The sequence below is a fragment of the Scyliorhinus canicula genome, chromosome 11 (genome assembly GCF_902713615.1).
Source record: "Scyliorhinus canicula chromosome 11, sScyCan1.1, whole genome shotgun sequence".
NCBI classification, from domain to species: domain Eukaryota; kingdom Metazoa; phylum Chordata; class Chondrichthyes; order Carcharhiniformes; family Scyliorhinidae; genus Scyliorhinus; species Scyliorhinus canicula.
In genome coordinates this window covers 126,388,754-126,407,905 of record NC_052156.1, presented here as the reverse complement: position 1 = coordinate 126,407,905, position 19,152 = coordinate 126,388,754, and the positions used below count along the sequence as shown (strand labels likewise).

The window sequence follows — 19,152 nt, the reverse complement described above, 5'->3', positions numbered from 1 at the left end:
AGGAGAAAAGTCACTGAGCAGGAAAATTGGAAGGATTCAGAGCCGGTATTTATGTTTTGTACCGTAAGCTATTGGTTACACCATTTATGTTTTCCTCAGCCTTCAATAACCAAGAAAAAGATAAAATATTGACAAATTCTGGAAGAAATACCATTATCCAGATTTGGAGGGAGATGATGATAAAAGCCTTGTTTTAAATATATTAAATCTTTGTGTGACGCCAAGCACCGTTCCAGAGATATTTATTGAACGAGGATAGGGTACATATAGATTGCAGCTACCAATCGGAGTGCAATCATCTACCAGGCATCACATCATTCACACTGAAAGTACAATTCTCTTATTTATATGAGTTTACGTAAAGTGCTAAATTTCTCTCTCAGGAGTTGCAGGTTTGGATAATGCTGCACCAAGCATGGGACAAACTGAGGCAGTGGAAGATTTTTCTGCAAGGAATCTCACAATGCTCATCCCCATTTACAATACATATTTCACATTGCAACATTGCCAGCATTACCATGGGAGCATACCCAAAGATGCAACTTAATTGGTATTTTGTAAAAATGTCATATTGTCTAGTTACTGCTATTAAATCCCAACTCATGAAATATAAGGGACACAAGCCTGGGATTGTGAATGCTTCTCACTCTGCTGAAGATCACTAGGCCAGGAGAGAAATTTCCAGCAGTGAGCTTTCAGCATCCTGGAGGAAGTATCTGCAGAAATCCCACCCAAAAACGCAGTTGCCTCATGGCCCTGTATCAAAGCACCCTTAACAATATATACTTTTTAAAAAAAGTCCCCTCACTTCTGCCAATCTTGCAGGGACCAGGTCATGATCTCAACTTGGGATGCCTTTTCTATCCCAAGCAGGAGGCTGATGTACCTTCAAACCTACACCAGGTTCCAGGGAAGAGAGAGTTCAAAATAGAACATCCGTACGTTAAGCCAATTTCCCTCTACAGAAGTGGCCTTTCTGGGCTGGGTGAAGATTTTACACCCATACAATGCTCTGGGAGCGGATATTTCAAGGCTCTGGCTGAAATTGCATCAGTTCCATAAATCTGCCACTGGAGTTATAACAGAAGCGTGCCAGAATGGCCTAGCAATTCTGGGGTCCTAGCACCCTACACTAGTAGTCAGTGAAGTTAAAGAACTGAATCTCATATTGGAGTAGTTTATTCAAGAGTGGTATCTCTGTTTATATTGTTATTCCTAACCCAAATCTACATGTCAGCACAACAAAAATCTGTAGTTAACTAAACTTTATTTCCCTCATTGCAACTGTCAATAAGGAAATTGACTTATTTCACTAACCAGACATTGATTTTACTGAAGTCTCTATCTCTCATAAGATTCATAATGAATAATGACATTATTGAAGAGAACAATTTAAAGTTCACAAATAGAAGATTGTTATATCTTTAGAATGGTAAATCCTTGCAACAGATAAAAACAGATACTGAATTTTGACACTATCCAATATTATTCAATAAAAATGTGCAAGTGTTTCTTAAATAAGTCCATATTTTATTAGATGCATAAATGTCTTCTAAAAGTGCCTATTTGTACCCAACATAACCAGAGTGCCAAAGGGTTTAAAAAAAAATCAGACTATAATCCAGCAGAGTACAACACTGTTACATATAGTTCAATCAAATAACTAGACCCAGTAAATAGTCTTGAGCATCTAGCTACTTTAAAATGTGTGATTCTGTGATCAGTGTTAAATCTGACAAAATATATTCTAGAGAAATGGCTAGATTCAATTAACTTACCTAAAGGTAAAGGCCAATGTACAGAGATCCACTTGAAAACATTACTTGTATTAATTGGACTGAATTTGGTTTCTACTTTGGACCAGAGAGGGGGAGGGTCACAGTGTGCACAACATGATGGAGGAAAATGTTTGAATCTAGAAATTCCATTCCCTTGCAGTGGCAAAGGCTGGTGTTATAACTTGAGGCCACAGATCAAATGGGTTAACAGGCCACTGGGTCAGTTGTAATGGTAAACATGTGCAACACCAGAAAGGAATTAAGTATTCAATTATCACCTCTTACCTCGATGCACTTTCCATCACATTCAAAGCACATCACCTGGCTCTATTTAGTTATTGCTCCAGCAAGTCCTGCATACAAAGGCAGGAGACTTTACAAAGCAGGGAAAAAGTAAATTAAGTTTAGAAATAAATACTGCTTTTAATTGCCCCTCACCATACACATTTTTCTTTGGTGAAATACCTCCCAATAGCTTTCATTTCTGGATTTTCATTCTGTGGTGATCCATGATAAAGTTAAAACAAAATTTATAAATAAATCTTATTCACAAAATATTCAAATACTTCAGCATGAAAATTAAACTCGCAGGATGAAAAATATGCAGAATTCAGTGTCAAACATTTAAATTCTCTTAAATCAGCTATACATTTCCTGTATATTGACTGGGATCGGTCAATGTAACCAGATCACAAGCTGTCAATTAAAGTTTGTTAACTAACTGCACTGTGCACAGGATCAACAATCTTCAAAGTCAAATCCTTTCCTGCAGATCCTTTGCTGAACAAAAAAGGAACAATTTCAGATACCGACTCACATATAATATTTTTAGTCAAATATTTATCTATTATTTAGTTATCTATTTGTATCAGAAAATCAGTACATAAAAGCTAGATTCTAGGTTATCACTATACTGTAATGGTGTTAATTCTGTTTTTGGTTAGAAAATAAGTAAACAGAATAGCTAAAAAAAATGCTTCCCTTCTATACAATTCAAATGCACTTTTCAGTGGGGAATCCACTTTTTTTCCACAGTGATGTATCATGATGGTGTCTTTGAATTTCTTGTTCATACAGCTGGATCAGTGAGATCCATATTTGTTCCAAAAAGGTCCACTAGTTGCTCCTCATAGTTTGCAATGTTTCTCTTCATAATATCCATACAAGGGCCAAGCAGTCGCTCAAAAGCTTGCACATCCATAACTGTGAAAAAAGAAAGAGCCAGACACAGAAACAAGAAATTATTCCAAAGTGAAAAGGTTTCACTGCTGACATTCACTATCTACCTGGTCTTATAACCCAGTGGTTCTCAAACTGAGGTCTGAGGAAACCATTTTTTGAGTCAATTAGTGGCTGGCTAAATGAGAGCCAGAAGCACCTCCTCTTAGCTCTCCCACTCCCCGTCCCACATCACCTAACACATGTCCTTTTAGTAGGCAAGAAACCTTGCATGGATAAAGGAAGGAATGCATTTATTGTTTCCTCCTTCTCAATGTACAAAGTCTCACTCTATATGGTTCCATAGGTTCTGGTGGGTCTCCAATGTCCTGCTGAATGTTCATTCCCCAAGTGAGCCCAGACAGTTGTGTGTTGGCAGGCTGTTTGGCAATAGCAGACATCTCAATTGAACCCCATCCTGTCCTCATCTGAAGCCCACATATCCATGCACTTTCCAGCATGATTACTGCAATAGAAACCCTTGCTTGTTATTTTCCCATTTAACCAGAATTGGCAAATTGATTGCACAGGTGCCAAAAATAAGCTTCTATTTTGACCTTCCGCATTTCAATCTGTGTCCACTGCTCATGGGGAGGACAGGGGAAATGATTTTCTTTCGAATGGAGGCTTTCATAAACTCCTAATTGATCTGATTAGTTATGACCAGAGACCATAAGCGACACCAAATGATGCATCCATTTTGTATTAAATTAGTAAACAGAATTAGCATTGTTTGCCAATTTCAGTTGTAAAATAAATTGTTTAAGTTGCTCCCCATGCAAACTAGATATAACTAATTTTATAAATACATAAATACCGATATGGGCCTGTGGTCCAAATAGTAGCAGGTAAAACCATTTCCCCAATATAGTCCTGCTATCCCAAATGACCACTTACTTGAGGTTAGTCATGAAAGTCCACTTTCTCAACCTTGCCCCTCGCCTGAGGTGTGGTGATCTCCCAGTTAAATCACCACCAGTCAGCTCTCCCCCTCAAAGGGGAAAGGACCCTATGGTCATCTGGAACAATGATGACTTTACCTACTAGAATACAACTACTTCCCGAAGGGACACCCGCGCCTGGTCCATACTTGGGCCGGGGTATTTATGTCCCAGTGAACCCTTGCTTAAGGGTGTTGCTCCGTCCCCTCATCTGGGGAGGTCACGTTCAGGTGAGGACTTTGATGTAGCAGACCATGTGACCTCCGGTCGGGTTATAACAAATACATGTTGCAGTGGCTTGTGAATTTTTTACCTGCTTAAGATTTCTGATCATTTCCCTCATGTAACATGAACAGAAAAATAGGAGTAGGCCATATGGCTCCTTGATCATTGTCTGCCATTCACGAGGAGCTGACTTTCTACCTTCACTTCACTTTCCTGCCTGAACCCCACATATCTCTCTCAATTGCTTCAATGTCCAAAAATCTATCAATCAGTCTCCAACCTTTGAACATATTCAACGATGGAATATCCACAGCTCTCTAGAGTGGGGAATTCCAAACATTCAATGATTAACTTTCCCATCTCAGTCAGAAGTAGCTACACCCTTATCCAGAAGCTCGTTCCAGACACGCATTCCAGGTTCTCCAGCCTGGGAATATAGTCTCTCAGCATCCACGTTGTTAATTCTTCTCAGAATTTTATCTATTTCAATCAGATCATCTCCATTCTAAATTCAAAGAGAATATATGCCCATTGCAATCTACCTTCTCTCCGAATAAGACTCTCACACAAGAGGTTTCTGTGAAACTAAAGTAAAATTGTAAATGAGATAGTTTCACAATACACACTGAATATCCCATAATGTAGGATTTAGACCATTGTTTCTATTACTGGGTTGATGTAGCACCAAATTACGTTCCATAATTTAAACATTCTTCAACTTATTCATAACACTCATGGAAGTTCATTCTCATCATGCAGTAACCAATGAGACAGCCTGCACCTCACTGGTTAGGCTGTGAGAATCAGAATGCCTGAGGAATAAGTAGAATAAATTGCAACCCCCCTGGTCTTCGAATCCAGCCGTGAATGGAACACCTGACCTACCCATCCCTTTCTCAATCTCGTGTGATCTACGAGCTTTAAATGTGTCTCCTGAAGCATTGCTACGTCTGCCTTTAACCTCCACTTGCATAAACACCAACATCCCATTTGCCTTCTTTGTGAATCTTTTTTCCATTTTCTTCAGTACCTCTATATCCCTTTTGTTATATGGAGACCAGAAGTACACATATTATTCCAAGTCTGGTCTAACCAATATATGTTTAACCATGGGCAGGATTTTCCAGCCGTTCCCGCTAGCGGGATCTTCTGGCCCTGCTGACAGCGACCCCACCACGGGTTCCCCAGCAGCAGAGGGTGCGAACAACGGGAAACCACGTTGAAAGCGGCAGGACCAGAAGATCCCGTCGCTGGCCAATGACACGTCACCCACACCGCCGCAAAACTGGTCGCCGCGAGAGGGGGGAATCCACCCCTTGTCTTTGCTTTTCAGTTCTATTCTTCTGGAACATAACCATCAGGTTGCATTTAGTCCGTGAACTTTCTAGCCTGTGTGAAAATTTTGTGAACAACATTAATTTCCTTTCAAGCAATTCAATATAAAAAGTATCAAAGGAATTACCAGGAAACCATTAATAAGTGTCCTGTCCCCTTCCAACGTTGCCACCCCCCACCACCTATTTTGAAAATGCCCCTTAGAACTGTGAAAGATTTACCTAAACATTTCACATTTCCTACAGCATATGCAGAAGCTGCGCGAGGCTGATTTGCGACCAAAGCAAGTTCTCCAAAATACTGCCCTCTTGAACAGCGAGCTATTTCCACTCCACCATCTGCATCTGATTTGGTCTATATTAAAAGAAACCAAAAAGGAAAATGATCTTTCAACATATTAGTTTCATGTGTAAATAAAGTTTGAATAAACAGAAATAGAAAACAATGGCAACACTCAGCAGGTCAGGAAGCATCTGTGGAGGGAACAGAGGAGTTAACATTTAGATTGTGGAACCTTTAACACAATAAGAGTTGAACTCTGACAAAGTGTTCATGCCCAAACCTACATGCCTCCATTCTCTCGCCACATATAGTACCCGACTTTTTCAGTCCTACCAACATTTTTTATTTCCTCGATGAGCTTCCAATCACATGCTCACACAATTACTAAGGCTACCTATTCCACCATCTCCAGAACATTGCCCGACGTCACCCTGTTGCAGCTCTACTGCTGTGAAACCCTCGCTCATGCCTCCCTCTACTATTCCACCACCACTCCTGGCTGGTGTCTCACATTCTATCCTCTGTAAACTGAAGGTCATCCAAAACTCTGCTGCCCGTGTTTTAACTCACATAAGTCCTGTTCATCTTTCACCCCTGTGCTCGATGACCTACATTGGCTACTAGTCAAGGAACATCGTGATTTTAATAGCAGCACGGCAGCACAGTAGTTAGCACAGTTGCTTCACAGCTCCAGGGTCCCAGGTTCGATACCCGGCTTGGGTCACTGTCTGGGCGAAGTCTGCACATTCTCCCCATGTCTGCGTTAGGTGGACTGGTCATGCTAAATTGCCCTTCATGTCCAAAATAAAAAGGTTGGGTGGGGTTACTAGGATAAATTGGAGGTGTGGGTTTAAGTGGGGTGCTCTTTCCAAGGGCCGGTGCAAATCGATGGGCCAAATGGCCTCCTTCTGCACTGTAAATTCTATGATCCTATGAATAGTCTCATCCTCATTTTCAAATCCCTCCATAGCCGTGTCATTCCGCACCTCTGTAAACTCCTCCAACCCCAAAACCGTCTGAGATATCTGCGCTCGTCTAATTCTGGCCTCTTCAGAATCCCAGATTTTGATTGTGTCACCGTGGATGACTGTGTCTTCAGCTGATGGATCCAAAGCTCTGGAATTTCCATCCTACATCTCTCCACGTTGTTTTCCCTCGTTAAGACAGACCTTAAAATCTACCTTTTATCAAGATTTTGGTTATCTGACCCAATGTCCTATGTGGCATGTTGTCATATTTTGTTTTATAATGCTCCTGGAAAACACCGTGGGACACTTTATTACACGAAAGACATTGTACAATTCAACATCTGTATTTTCTGCTTTCAAAGAGCAACGAATCATGTTCAACACCAAATAGTGCAGGTTAAAAAGAGACTTGCTGTATCAGAGCCTAAATACCTGACTCATGGTATTATAACACAGGCATTAAACTAGTTTATTATAGCTACCTCGATTAAAAGAGTAGCCAAAAAACTGTCATAGCCATGCATTAAATATTTGTTCACTAATATTAGGAAGTCATAAAATCTTTCCTTTTTGTTGTAAGTAATCTGTTTTAAACGCTAATCCTGAAGTTCTCAAGTATGTTGAATTGAAATGTGGTGCTTATACTAGGATAGGACAAAAGTTCGGCACAACATCGTGGGCCGAAGGGCCTGTTCTGTGCTGTATTTTTCTATGTTCTATGATAGTAATCCTAGAGTGTATTTGCATTGCATCATTGTCAAGTCTAATTGATCCAGTTCTTGTTTTACATCACCTGTTGACTGAGTAGCAGATAGGACAGTTACTACCATCTAAATTTTCATGGGTTTTAAATGCACCATTTGTTAAGTAGTCATTGTGGAACTTTAAAAAATCCAGCATAGTTTTGTCGATAATTAAAAATCTAATTTTAAAGTCAACAGGTTGCTGTTCAACGTTTCACCTCGGTCAAGTTTGGAAAGTATTTTGAGGCCGTCATATCCCCTCTGTTTTCTTGGGTGTGTCCCGAATTTCTATCCCGTATTGACAAGTGCTGACTTTCGAGATTCCTTTTAGAGGTTATTAGGAGGGAAGAATTTGCAGATGGGAAACTTATTTAATGATCATGTAATTTTTCCAGAATCCCCAGGTACACTAGGCAAAGAGAAAGAAATCTTCCCCGACCACGTGTCCTATTTTAGATTATCTTCTGTAAATGTGGGGCTCAATATAGAAACTTTAAAATGAACGTCTTGTCACCAATTCAATTAAATTCCAAAAACGGATGGAGCCCAAACTGGCGAACTAAAGAGTGACTTAATCAGTTGCTTTACAAGCATCCAGAATGAACATCTTCACTGCACCACTCAGAGATAAAAGAGAGTATTTTTCAATGGGGTAATGAAATTAGCTCCATACAGAATGTTGAATAGTTGGGGTGAATTACAAATCTGCAACTGTTTTATAGCCAGCATGCTTCAAGCAAAGTCTTATTTCCACTCAATGTGCCTCGTTCATCTGTTAATTTATATTCACAAATATTAACTTGGGTATTTTCATCAGTCAAATCTGTAAAAACACAATATTTTGTTTTGTGAAGTAGCCTTTCCTATTTTGAGGGTGGGAAGGCTGCCGGGAAAAGGGAGAAGGTGAAGAAACGCAGACTTTCAGGTGGGAATGTCGACCAGCTCATGATCAGACAGGCGTCATTGACTGATTAAGTGTAAAAATGGAAAGGCAAAATTGTGGATGGAGAAAGCGCTCCTCTGTCTAACTCGCCTTTCCATCCAGTTTCTCTTTTTTTTTTACCTGGATAGGGCTAACATTGGAAAATTCAGTGTGGAGGTGCAATGATTTTTCAATGAGCCATTGCACAATCTGTGTAATATACAGAGACATTTATGTAATTGGACTCAGCTTTCTAAAAGACTGAGTGATTGCGCTTACCTTGTGCTTCATTGTTATCCGAACTTCTCCAGATTCTACAATATAAAAACAATCAGCTTTCTCTCCCTGAAGGACAAAACAAACTAGTTAAATTTAGGAACAGTGAAGATAAGTTTTATGTTTAAAAATTTTTTAAATTAGAGTCATAGAATCATTACTGCAGAGAATCCTGACAGCACAGAAGGTGGCCACTTGATCCATCAAATCCATTCTTAAACTCTACCCCCTTAGTCCTGCAAGTTAATTTCTCTCAGGTGCCGATCCAATTTTGTTTTATAAACCATTGATCGCCTCATGGGGCAGCGAGTTCCGGATCATTACCACTTGCTGCATTAAAATGCTCTTCCTCACATGCCTCTTTTGTCGCTTATCCAAAGCTTTTTTTTTTTTAAATTTTAGTGTACCCAATCATTTTTCCAATTAAGGGGCAATTTAGAGTGGCCAATCCACCTAGCTTGCACCTTTTTGGGTTGTGGGGGCGAAACCCACGCAAACACGGGGAGAATGTGCAAACTCCACACGGACAGTGACCCAGAGCCGGGATCGAACCTGGGACCTCGGCGCCGTGAGGCAGCAGTGCTACTCACTGCGCCACCGTGCTGCCCGTGGGCTTATCCAAAGCTTTGAATCTGTGCCCCTAAATCTTGTACCATCGCTACTTTGTCTACTTTACTTAAACCTGACAGTCCTGCACACTTTAATCAGTTCTCCTCTCAAATTCCTTTGCTCTTTGGAGTATTCACGAAAAAGAGCCTCCCAGTGGTGGGAGGCGATGTACTGTTTGCTGGTGGCGGGATTCTCTGCTCCTGCCGCTGTCAATGGGAATTCCTATTGAAGCCATCCCGCGCTGCCGGGAAACCTGCAACAGGGGGCACGCCGCCGGCGGGACCAGAGAATCCTGCTGGTGTGAACCGTCAGATAATTCTGGCCCATGTTTGCTCTCTTCCATAGGATGAAAATCAGTCAGTCTTCCATCTTTCTCATAACAAAGAATAAAACTAGCAGGAAGGGACCCCTCCCACTCTGTTCTAACATTCTGGTAGCTTTACATAATCTGATCTTAAACTGACTGCTCCATTCTTGAGCATGTTAGATGAGGTGGCATGATGAGTTTGGGTAGACTGAGAGAAAAGGATGAAGAGTGAATGAAAGAAGCGAATCAAAGACCTCAAGTGGGTCCGAAAGCAGAGAGGTGACCATGAATTTGCCACTAACCGTTCTAACTAATTCCACAAAATGGACAAGGCTCTTGAATTTCAAATATTGTTACTGGGCTACACAGCATGGACGAAAGCACAACTCTAATACTGCCCACTTCTCCAGGTGACATATATCTCATTTCCCTCAAAAAGGCCAGCAATCAGTGGTTAGCGCTGCTGCCTCATGGCGCTGAGGACCCAGGTTCGATCCCGGCCCAGGATCACCACCCATCTGGAGTTTGCACATTTTTCCCGTGTCTGCGCAGGTCTGACCCCCACAACCCAAAGACGTGCAGGGTGGGTGGATTGGTCACACTTAATTTCTCAATTAATTAAAATTTGTTTTTAAAAACAAACGGCCAGCAAGAGCCTGGTTTATAGACAGCGGATTGTTTTGATAGGAGCTAATCGTCATCAGGTCATGAAGTATCACGGTGGTTCCTGAATGTCACTGGGCCCAATGATACAATCCCAGCCAGACTGCACACTAAACTCCCTCATAACAATTGATTTGCCTGATAATGGAGTTGCTATGACTTTATCCATGTCTATGTGAAATGGTTCCCCTGCAGTGGGAGCACCTCTCCTTCAGCAGCAGGAAGAGCACTGTTGATGCATGAGGCCCCCGTGAAGTTCTGTTATTTTTAGTCCACTTCTCCACATGGACTAATTAGGTAGCCAAAATGCTGCCAAACAACGTCAGGGTTCCAGACACTCTACCTGCAAATAAGCAGCTGCAGCTTTCAATTACTATGTTTGCTGCTCATTCAAAGGCATAAATAAGGCCTCTCTTGTCTCCTTTTCAAAGAAACATACTCACGTGAGAATGGATTACTAAATTTAGTTTGCACTGGGCTATTTCTTCACGGCAATTCCAAAATTCAGATTCCAACGGCAAACCAAGAACAGATGGGCTGCTGTACATGAATATTGCCACAGTATCTAAGAGCATGCTTTACTCTTCAGCAGGCACTGCTGCAGTTACAAAGGTCCATGTAACACAACAGCCTGAAAATTCAGCCTCCTTTTCAGGAGGAAGTTTAGATCGTGCAATGCACCATTTATCATTTACTAACAGCAGCATTGCACAATATAAACTTCTTCCTGATGCATTGGGGCATCTCTGCCACACTTTCCACATGTACATGCAAACAAATTAGGAGGTGTAGACCACTCGGCCCCTCGAGCCTGTTCCATCGTTCAATAAGATCATGGCTGGTCTGATTGCAACTTCAACTCCACATTCCTATTCATCCCCAATAACCTTTCACCCCCTTGTTAATCAAGAACCTATCTACCTCTGCCTTAAAAATGGTCAAAGACTCTCTTCAACCACCTTTTGAGGAAACAAATTCCAAAGACTCACGACCCTCAAAGAGAAAGATTTTCCTCATCCCTATCTTAAATGGATAATCCCTTATTTTTAAATAGTGACATCTAATTCTAGGTTCTCCCACAAGAGGAAATACCCTCTCCACATCCACCCTGTTAAGGCCCCTCAGGATCTTATATGTTGCAATCAAATCACCCCTTACTCTTCTAAACTTCATCGGATACAAGCCTAGCCTGTCTAACGTTTCTCATAAGACAACCCACCCTCCGGGTATATTTCTAATAAACCTTCTCAGAACTGCTTCCAATGCATTTACATCCTTCCATAAACAAAGAGACCAATACTGTACACAGTACTCCAGATGTCGTGGAAAACAGAGTCCTGGGCCCAGACCCGGACCGTATGCGGCCCCTCTTAGAACTCCCCATCCCCCATTGCTCCAAGGCCCTCAAACGGTGCTTGGGCTTCTTTTCCTACTACGCCAGTGGGTCCCTCAATATGCGGACAAAGCTCGCCCACTCTTTAGGGCCACACGATTTCCCCTGTCAGCCGAGGCACGCCAGGCCTTCGACGGCATCAAGGAGGACATCGCCAAAGCGGTCATGCGGGCGGTGGATGAATCCACCCCATTTCAGGTAGAGAGCGACGCCTCAGAGGTAGCTCTTGCAGCCACGTTAAATCAGGCAGGGAGACCAGTTGCATTTTTCTCCCGTACCCTCTCCGCTTCAGAACTCCGACACTCTTCAGTCGAGAAGGAAGCACAAGCCATTCTGGAGGCTATCCGTCACTGGAGGCACTACCTCGCAGGTAGGAGGTTCACCCTCATCACTGACCAAAGATCGGTTGCCTTCATGTTCGACAACCCGCAAAGGGGCAAAATTAAAACGACAAAATTCTGAGGTGGAGGATCGAACTCTCCACCTACAATTACGATATCAAATATCGACCCGGGAAGCTCAACGAGCCTCCGGATGCCCTATCCCGCGGGACATGTGCCAGCGCGCAGATCGTCCGATTAAAAGTCATCCACAATGACCTCTGCCACCCGGGGGTCACCCGGCTCGCTCACTACATCTGGGCCCGAAACCTGCCTTTCTCCAACGAGGAGGTAAAAGCGGTCACCAGGGACTGCCCAATCTGTGCGGAGTGCAAACCGCACTTCTATAGACCAGACAGGGCCCACCTGGTCAAGGCTTCTAGGCCCTTTGAACGCCTCGTGATTGATTTCAAAAGGCCACTCCCCTCAACTAACAAGAACGTTTACTTTTTAAACGTCGTAGACGAGTTTTCCCGTTTCCCATTCGCTATCCCGTGCCCCGACATGACCTCCCACAGTCATTAGGGCCCTGCATAGCATCTTCACCCGGTTTGGTTTCCCCAGCTGCGTACACAGCGACCGGGGTTCGTCCTTCATGAGCGACGAGTTGCGTCAGTACCTGCTCGACAAGGGCATTGCCTCGAGCAGGACTACTAGCTACAACCCCAGGGGGAACGAGCAGGTGGAAAGGGAGAACGCGACGGTCTGGAAGACCGTCCTACTGACCCTCTGGTCTAGAAAGCTCCAAGTCTCCCAGTGGCAGGAAGTCCTCCCAGACGCGCTCCACGCTATTAGGTCCCTTTTGTGCACGGCGACCAACCAGACCCCTCACGAGAGGCTCTTTATTTTTTCCAGGGGCACTACCACGGGGGTCTCACTTCTGGCATGGCTGAGGATGCCGGGCCCCGTACTTCTGAGGAAACACATCAGGGCGCACAAAACCGACCCCCTTTGTTGAAAAGGTGCGTCTGCTCCACTCCAACCCCCAGTACGCATTCGTCGAGTTCCCTGACGGCCGTCAGGACACGGTATCCCTCAGGGATCTGGCACCCGCCCAATCCAGCACCCCCTCTACCCCCACAGAAGGACCTCTCACCCTACACCCCATGCTGCCGCCCCCTTGCGCTCCCGAGCCCACGAGCTCGCTCCACCAGTTCCGCGCCCCCGCGCCGGCCAGCCCCCAGTCGAACCTGGAGAGTATGAAGCTCGAATACAACCCTCCCTGGAATCCGCCATCGTACCCCAGCACACAACACCCATCCAGCCACCGCAAGAGGCTGCAAACCCGGTGCTCCGCAGATCACAACAGACAATTCAACCACCAGACAGACTGATGTTGTAGGCCACCGGTGATTTTTTTTTTTTTTGCAGGGATGAATGTGGTGAATGTAATATATATATGTATATATGATAATTCACACTGTCTTTGTAAGCGCAGTAGCGCTATCCTACCACTAGGGGGGAGTAGCTCTGGGAGTACTCAGGAACTTGTACTGGGCTCCGCCCTTGGCTCCGCCCACGACTCCTCCCCCTAGTGCAGCTGTATAAATACCCTTGTCCAGCCTGAGTTCACTAAGAGTTCATCAACGGGTAACAGGCTGGCTCTGAAGTCGATTAAAGCCTAGATTCATATCGGAAACATGTGTCTGGTGAATTGATGGTTCCATCACCACGTATTTGTCAAAAAGACCATGCCAGAAATTTTTGACCTCATACTCCCAGCCCACGCTAGCACCGGCCTAGATCTCATTGATCCTATAGACCCATCTCACTCCTGAACATTGACATCAACGTCCTCAGCCGAGACGACTGGAGAGTTGCTTGCCAGAAGTAATCACGGAAGATCAGACCAGGTTCGTCAAGGGCAGACAGCTGACGGCGAACATTAGAAGCCTGCTGAACGTAGTAATGACCCTACCCAGGGAGGAGACACCAAAAGTGATCATGTCCCTGGAAGCAGAGAAGGCCTTCAACCGGGTGGAGTGGAAATACCTCATGGAGGTGCTGGAGCGGTTTGGGTTTAGGGAAAATTCTGCACCGTTCTCCCACGACGAGCGTAGGGATGAACACCACCAGCTCCGGTTACTTGCAGCTGCACAGAGGTACAAAGCAGGGATGCTGGCTGTCCCTGCTGCTGTTTGCTCTGGCAATTGAGAGTGAAATCTTCCCGGGGAACCCCCAGGGGGGTGGAACAGATCTGGAAATGCTGCCATTCAAACTGGCTCAAACCAAGTTCAGATACCTGAGGATCCAGGCAGCCCACAAGTGGAACCTGTCCAACCTGGTGGGGGAGGTGAAAAGGGACCTGCAGATGTGTGACTTACTCATGCTCTCCCTGGAGGGGAGAGAGCAGACAATAAAAATGATTGGACTGCCATGGTTCCTCTTCATATTTTGATCATTCTCAAATTTCATCCCCTAATCCTTCTTCACTAAGGTGGGCAACTAATCTCACAGCCTTCATGTGGGCTGGGAAAAACCCTAGGATCCGCAAATCCATCCTTCAGAAGAGGGCGCTGCTCAGGGGGTTTTGACTGCCGAACCTGTTCTACCACTGGGCAGCAAATATTGAAAGGGTGAGGGGTTGGCTGGGGGAACCAGGGGCGGAATAGGTACAACTGGAAGACACAACCTGTATCGGGATGTCCCTGCGGGCACTGGCCACCGCTCTGCTCCCATTTCTCCCAGCCAAGTACTCAATGAGCCCAATGGTGGGAGCCACACTAAGAACCTGGAACCAGCTCAGACACCACTTCCAACTCAAAGACATGTCCATCTGCAAAAACCATAGATTCATCCTGGCGAAAATGGGCACCATATACAAAACCCGGAGAAGGGAGGAAGGGGTGCTGCGAGTCAGAGATCTATATGTGAATGACAGAGTAGCAACCCTAGGGGAACTAACGGAGAAACTCGGGGAACTAACGGAGAAACTCGAGCTCCCAAAAGGGAACGAGATCCCATATCTCCAAATACAGGCTCCTCTGCTCTGAAACCCCATCATTCCCCCAGCTACCCAGACACACCCTGCTGGACAGACTGTTAGCACAGGACGATGTCAGGAGGGCAAGTGTGTGGACATATACGGATGACTGCTGGAGAAAATAAGGGCCCACTGGACGAAGTAAGAGAGAAAGGTGTGTGGGGGGGGGGTGGGAGAACTAGACATCAAGATAGGGGGAGGACTCCAGTGCGAAATACTACACAGGGTGAACTCAACCTCCCCGTGCGCTCGGCTGAGCCTGGCGCAGCTGAAGGTGGTACACAGGGGACACTTGACCAGGTTCTTCCCAGAGGTGGAAGACACATGTTAGAGTTGTCACAGGGTCTGGCCAACTGCTCCCACATGTTCTGCTCTTGCCCTGGGCTGACCAGCAAACAAAGTCTTTGCACTATACCCATGGCATAGGTGTTCAGAAGCAGTATTACGGTATCCTTCCCTTGAGAACTGATGAATTTCCGTCCTTTTTTTTCATTCCATCTCTAATGCTGTACGTAGTAAATATCCGTTTCTCATGTTACTGTTGTGTATTTTGATTATATTTTATTTGTTTGTTACAAATGAAACTCTTCAATAAAAATACTTTAAAAAAAAACATTTAGGGTGGGATTCTCCCATTCGGCGGCAGAGTGTCCACGCCGTCGGAACGGGCCGCTGGGAGTACCGATTCTGATCCCTACAGGGGGCCAGCACGGCCCTGGAGCGGTTCATGCCGCTCCAGCCTCCCAACCCGTCGCGAACTGTGCTCCGCGGGATCCGCGCGCGGTGGCGCCAACCCGCGCATGTGCGGTGGCCTCCCTCAACGTGCCGGCCCCGATGCAACATGGCGCGGGAGGTCAGGGGCCAGCGGGTAAGAAAATAGGTCCAGGGAGCCAGCCAGCCCCCCCCCCCCCCCGACCTTGGGTGCAGAGTCCGCCGGCTGCGACCAGGTGTGGATGGCGCTGGCGGGACTCTGCCTGTTTAGAGTAGCCGCTCAGCCCATCCGGGCCGGAGAATTGGCGACCCAGCCGCATACAGCGGCCCGCGACCGACACCACGCCAAACACGCCGGTGCCACTGCCGCCGATTCTCCGCTTCTATCTATCTTTATATTTCCAGCTAGAGTTTTCTCTTACTTTTCTCTCATCAATCTTTTAAGACATTTCTTAAAGCCTTCCTGTTTGACCAAATGTTTTGGTCATCTGCCTTGGGTAACTTAGTGGAATTTGCACTTTGTTTGCGTGGGTTTCCTGCAGGTGCTCCGGTTTCCTCCCATCGTCGAAAGATGTGCAATTTAGGTGGGTAATGGGATTATGGGGATAGGGCAGGGAGTGAGCCTGCCGGTGTTCTTTCAGAGGGTCAGTGCAGACTCGATCGGCCTTCTGCACTGTAACAATTCTATATATCTTTTACATCGATGTCAAACTTCATTTTATAATGCTCCTAAGAAGCAGCTTGGGACTCCCGCACGTTCGGCAGCTCCCGCTAGAAACGGACTTTTGGGCTCTTTTTAGGGCCCCCAACAGTGCATGATCGACGATTCCCGACGTGGGAAGGGGTCTGCAGTAGATCCCCAGGGTTCTATGGTCCGGACCAGGAGTGGGACGAGCAGAAAAGCAGTGGCAGCGCCTCTGGAAAAGCAGGGGAAGGAAAACAAAATGGCGGCCGGCAGAGCCCTCGAGGAGTAGAGGCAGTGGGCGCAGGAGCAGCAGGAGACTCTTCAGCGCTGCTTCCAGGAGCTTAAGGTGGAGCTTCTGGAGTCGCTGAAGGCCACCACCGGTAAGCTGCTGGAGACTCAGACAGCCCAGGGGCCGCAATCCGGGAGCTGCAGCAGCAAGCCTCCAAAAGAGAGGATGAGGCCGCGGCCCTCACGGGAAAGGTGGAGATGCACGAGGCGCTCCATAAAAAGTGGCAGGAGCGGTTCGAGGAGATGGAAAACCGGTCGAGGCGGAAAAATGTACGGATCCTGGGCCTCACGGAGGGGCTGGAGGGGTCAGACCTGGCGGCCTATGTGGTCGTTTTGTTGAACTCGCTGATGGGAGCTGGGTCCTTCCAGGGGCCCCTGGAGCTGGAGGGGGCCCACAGAATACTGGCCAGGAGGCCCAAACCGAATGAGCCGCCGCAGGCGGTGCTGGTGCAGTTCCACCGGTTCGTTGACCGGGAGTGCGTGCTTCGGTGGGCCAAGAGGGAGCGGAGCAGCAAGTGGGAGAACACGGTGGTGCGGATCTACCAGGACTGGAGTGCGGAGGTGGCTAAGCGAAAGGCTGGGTACAACCGGACGAAGGCGGTGCTCCACAGAGTGTGAAGTTTGGCATGTTGCAGCCTGTGGGTCACTTACAAGGACCGTCACCATTATTTCGAGTCCCCGGAGGAGGCGTGGGCCTTTGTGCAGGCCGAGAAATTGGACTCAAACGGAGGGTCAGGGATGGGGGTTTTGTATGTAAATGTAACTGTCTATTTTTTGGAGGGGGGGTTCTCTGTTTCATGCAGGATGTGTGTTGGCTTCAGGGTGGGTGGGGCGATGTCTTTTTGTATGGGTCTGGTGGACGGGTTCGGGCAGGGAGGTAAATTGGGAGTGCGGGGAGCTGGTGGTGACCGGCAATGGGAGCTGCCCTAGAGCAGGCGGGGTTGGGAAGGGCGAAAGCACGGGCTTTCCTCTTGTTTCCCGCGCTGCGGGGTGATGGGGAGAGGAGGGCCTGCTGATGGGCATGGAGGAGGAGGAGTAGCCCCACGTGGGGAGGGGTCGGAGGTGTGGCGGGAGGGGTCGGAGGTGTGGCGGGAGTCGCCGGGGTCAGCAGAAGTTAGCTGGCTCACGGGAGTGCTATGGAGGGGGGGGCACAGCTAGGAGGGGTCCTAGCCGGGGGGGGGGGGGGGGGGGGGGGGGGGGTAGTGATACCAGGTTGCTACTGAAATGGCCAGGAAGGAGCTGGAGTATGCTGGGGGGGGGAGTTGCCGCCGTGGGGAAAAGGCCGAGCGGGGGGCGCTGGCCAGTGGCGGGCAGGGGATGAGTTATGGCTAGTCGGCAGGGGAGGGGGGGAAGGGAGCCCTCTGATCCGGCTGATAACTTGGAATGTGAGGGGGCTGAACAGGCCGGTGAAGCGGGCCTGGGTGTTTACGCACTTGAAGGGGCTGAAGGCTGATGTGGCCATGCTCCAGGAGACACACCTGAAGGTGGCGGACCAGGTTCGACTGAGGAAGGGATGGGTGGGCCAAGTATTTCATTCAGGGCTGGATGCGAAGAATCGGGGGGTGACGATCCTGGTGGGAAAGAGGGTGTCGTTTGAGGCGTCAAATGTGGTGGCTGACAGTGGCGGGAGGTATGTGATGGTGAGTGGTAAGCTGCAGGGGGAGCGGGTGGTACTGGTCAATGTCTACGCCCCGAACTGGGACGATGCGGGGTTTATGCGGCACATGTTGGGCCGCATTCCGGATCTGGAGGCGGGGGTGCCTGATCATTGGGGGGGGGGACTTCAACACGGTGCTGGATCCCCCATTGGATCGATCCAGGTCCCGGACGGGTAGGAGGCCGGCGGCGGCTAAGGTGTTGAGGGGGTTTATGGATCAGATGGGAGGGGTGGATCCCTGGAGGTTCGCGAGGCCGAGGGCCAGGGAGTACTCGTTTTTCTCCCACGTGCATAAGGCCTATTCCAGGATCGATTTTTTTTGTCCTCAGCAGGGGGCTGGTTTCGAGGGTGGAGGATGCCGAATACTCTGCCATAGCCATTTCGGATCATGCCCCGCACTGGGTGGACCTCGAGCTGGGGGAGGAGAGGGACCAGCGCCCGCTCTGGCGCTTGGAGGTGGGGCTGCTGGCAGACGAGGAGGTGGGCGGGAGGGTTCGGGGGTGTATCGAGAGGTACCTTGAGGCCAACGATAACGGGGAGGTCCGAGTAGGGACAGTCTGGGAGGCATTGAAGGCGGTGATTAGAGGGGAGTTGATTTCCATCCGAACCCATAGGGAGAGGGGGGAGCAGAGGGAGAGGGAGAGATTGGTGGGGGAGATGGTGAGGGTGGATAGGAGATATGTGGAGGCTCCGGAGGAGGGATTGCTGGGGAAGCGGCGTAGCCTTCAGGCCAGATTCGATCTACTGACCACCAGAAAGGCGGAAGCTCAGTGGAAGAAAGCACAGGG

The 19,152-nt window shown here is 47.3% G+C and overlaps 1 protein-coding gene across 2 annotated transcripts in view; it reads right to left on the bottom strand.

Moving 5' to 3' along the window:
* Window positions 1-226: 226 nt before the first annotated feature.
* The window catches only part of LOC119973365 (cAMP-dependent protein kinase type II-beta regulatory subunit-like), a 143,459-nt gene continuing 124,533 nt past the window's right edge, over window positions 227-19,152 (bottom strand). For both annotated transcript variants that reach the window (XM_038811344.1, XM_038811346.1), the window contains 3 exons: window positions 8,692-8,757; window positions 5,719-5,851; window positions 227-2,981 (listed from right to left, as the gene is read on the bottom strand). In XM_038811344.1, coding sequence (XP_038667272.1) covers window positions 2,848-2,981; window positions 5,719-5,851; window positions 8,692-8,757 — 333 coding nt within the window. In that variant the 3' untranslated portion in view covers window positions 227-2,847. The remainder of the gene's footprint in view (window positions 2,982-5,718; window positions 5,852-8,691; window positions 8,758-19,152) is intronic.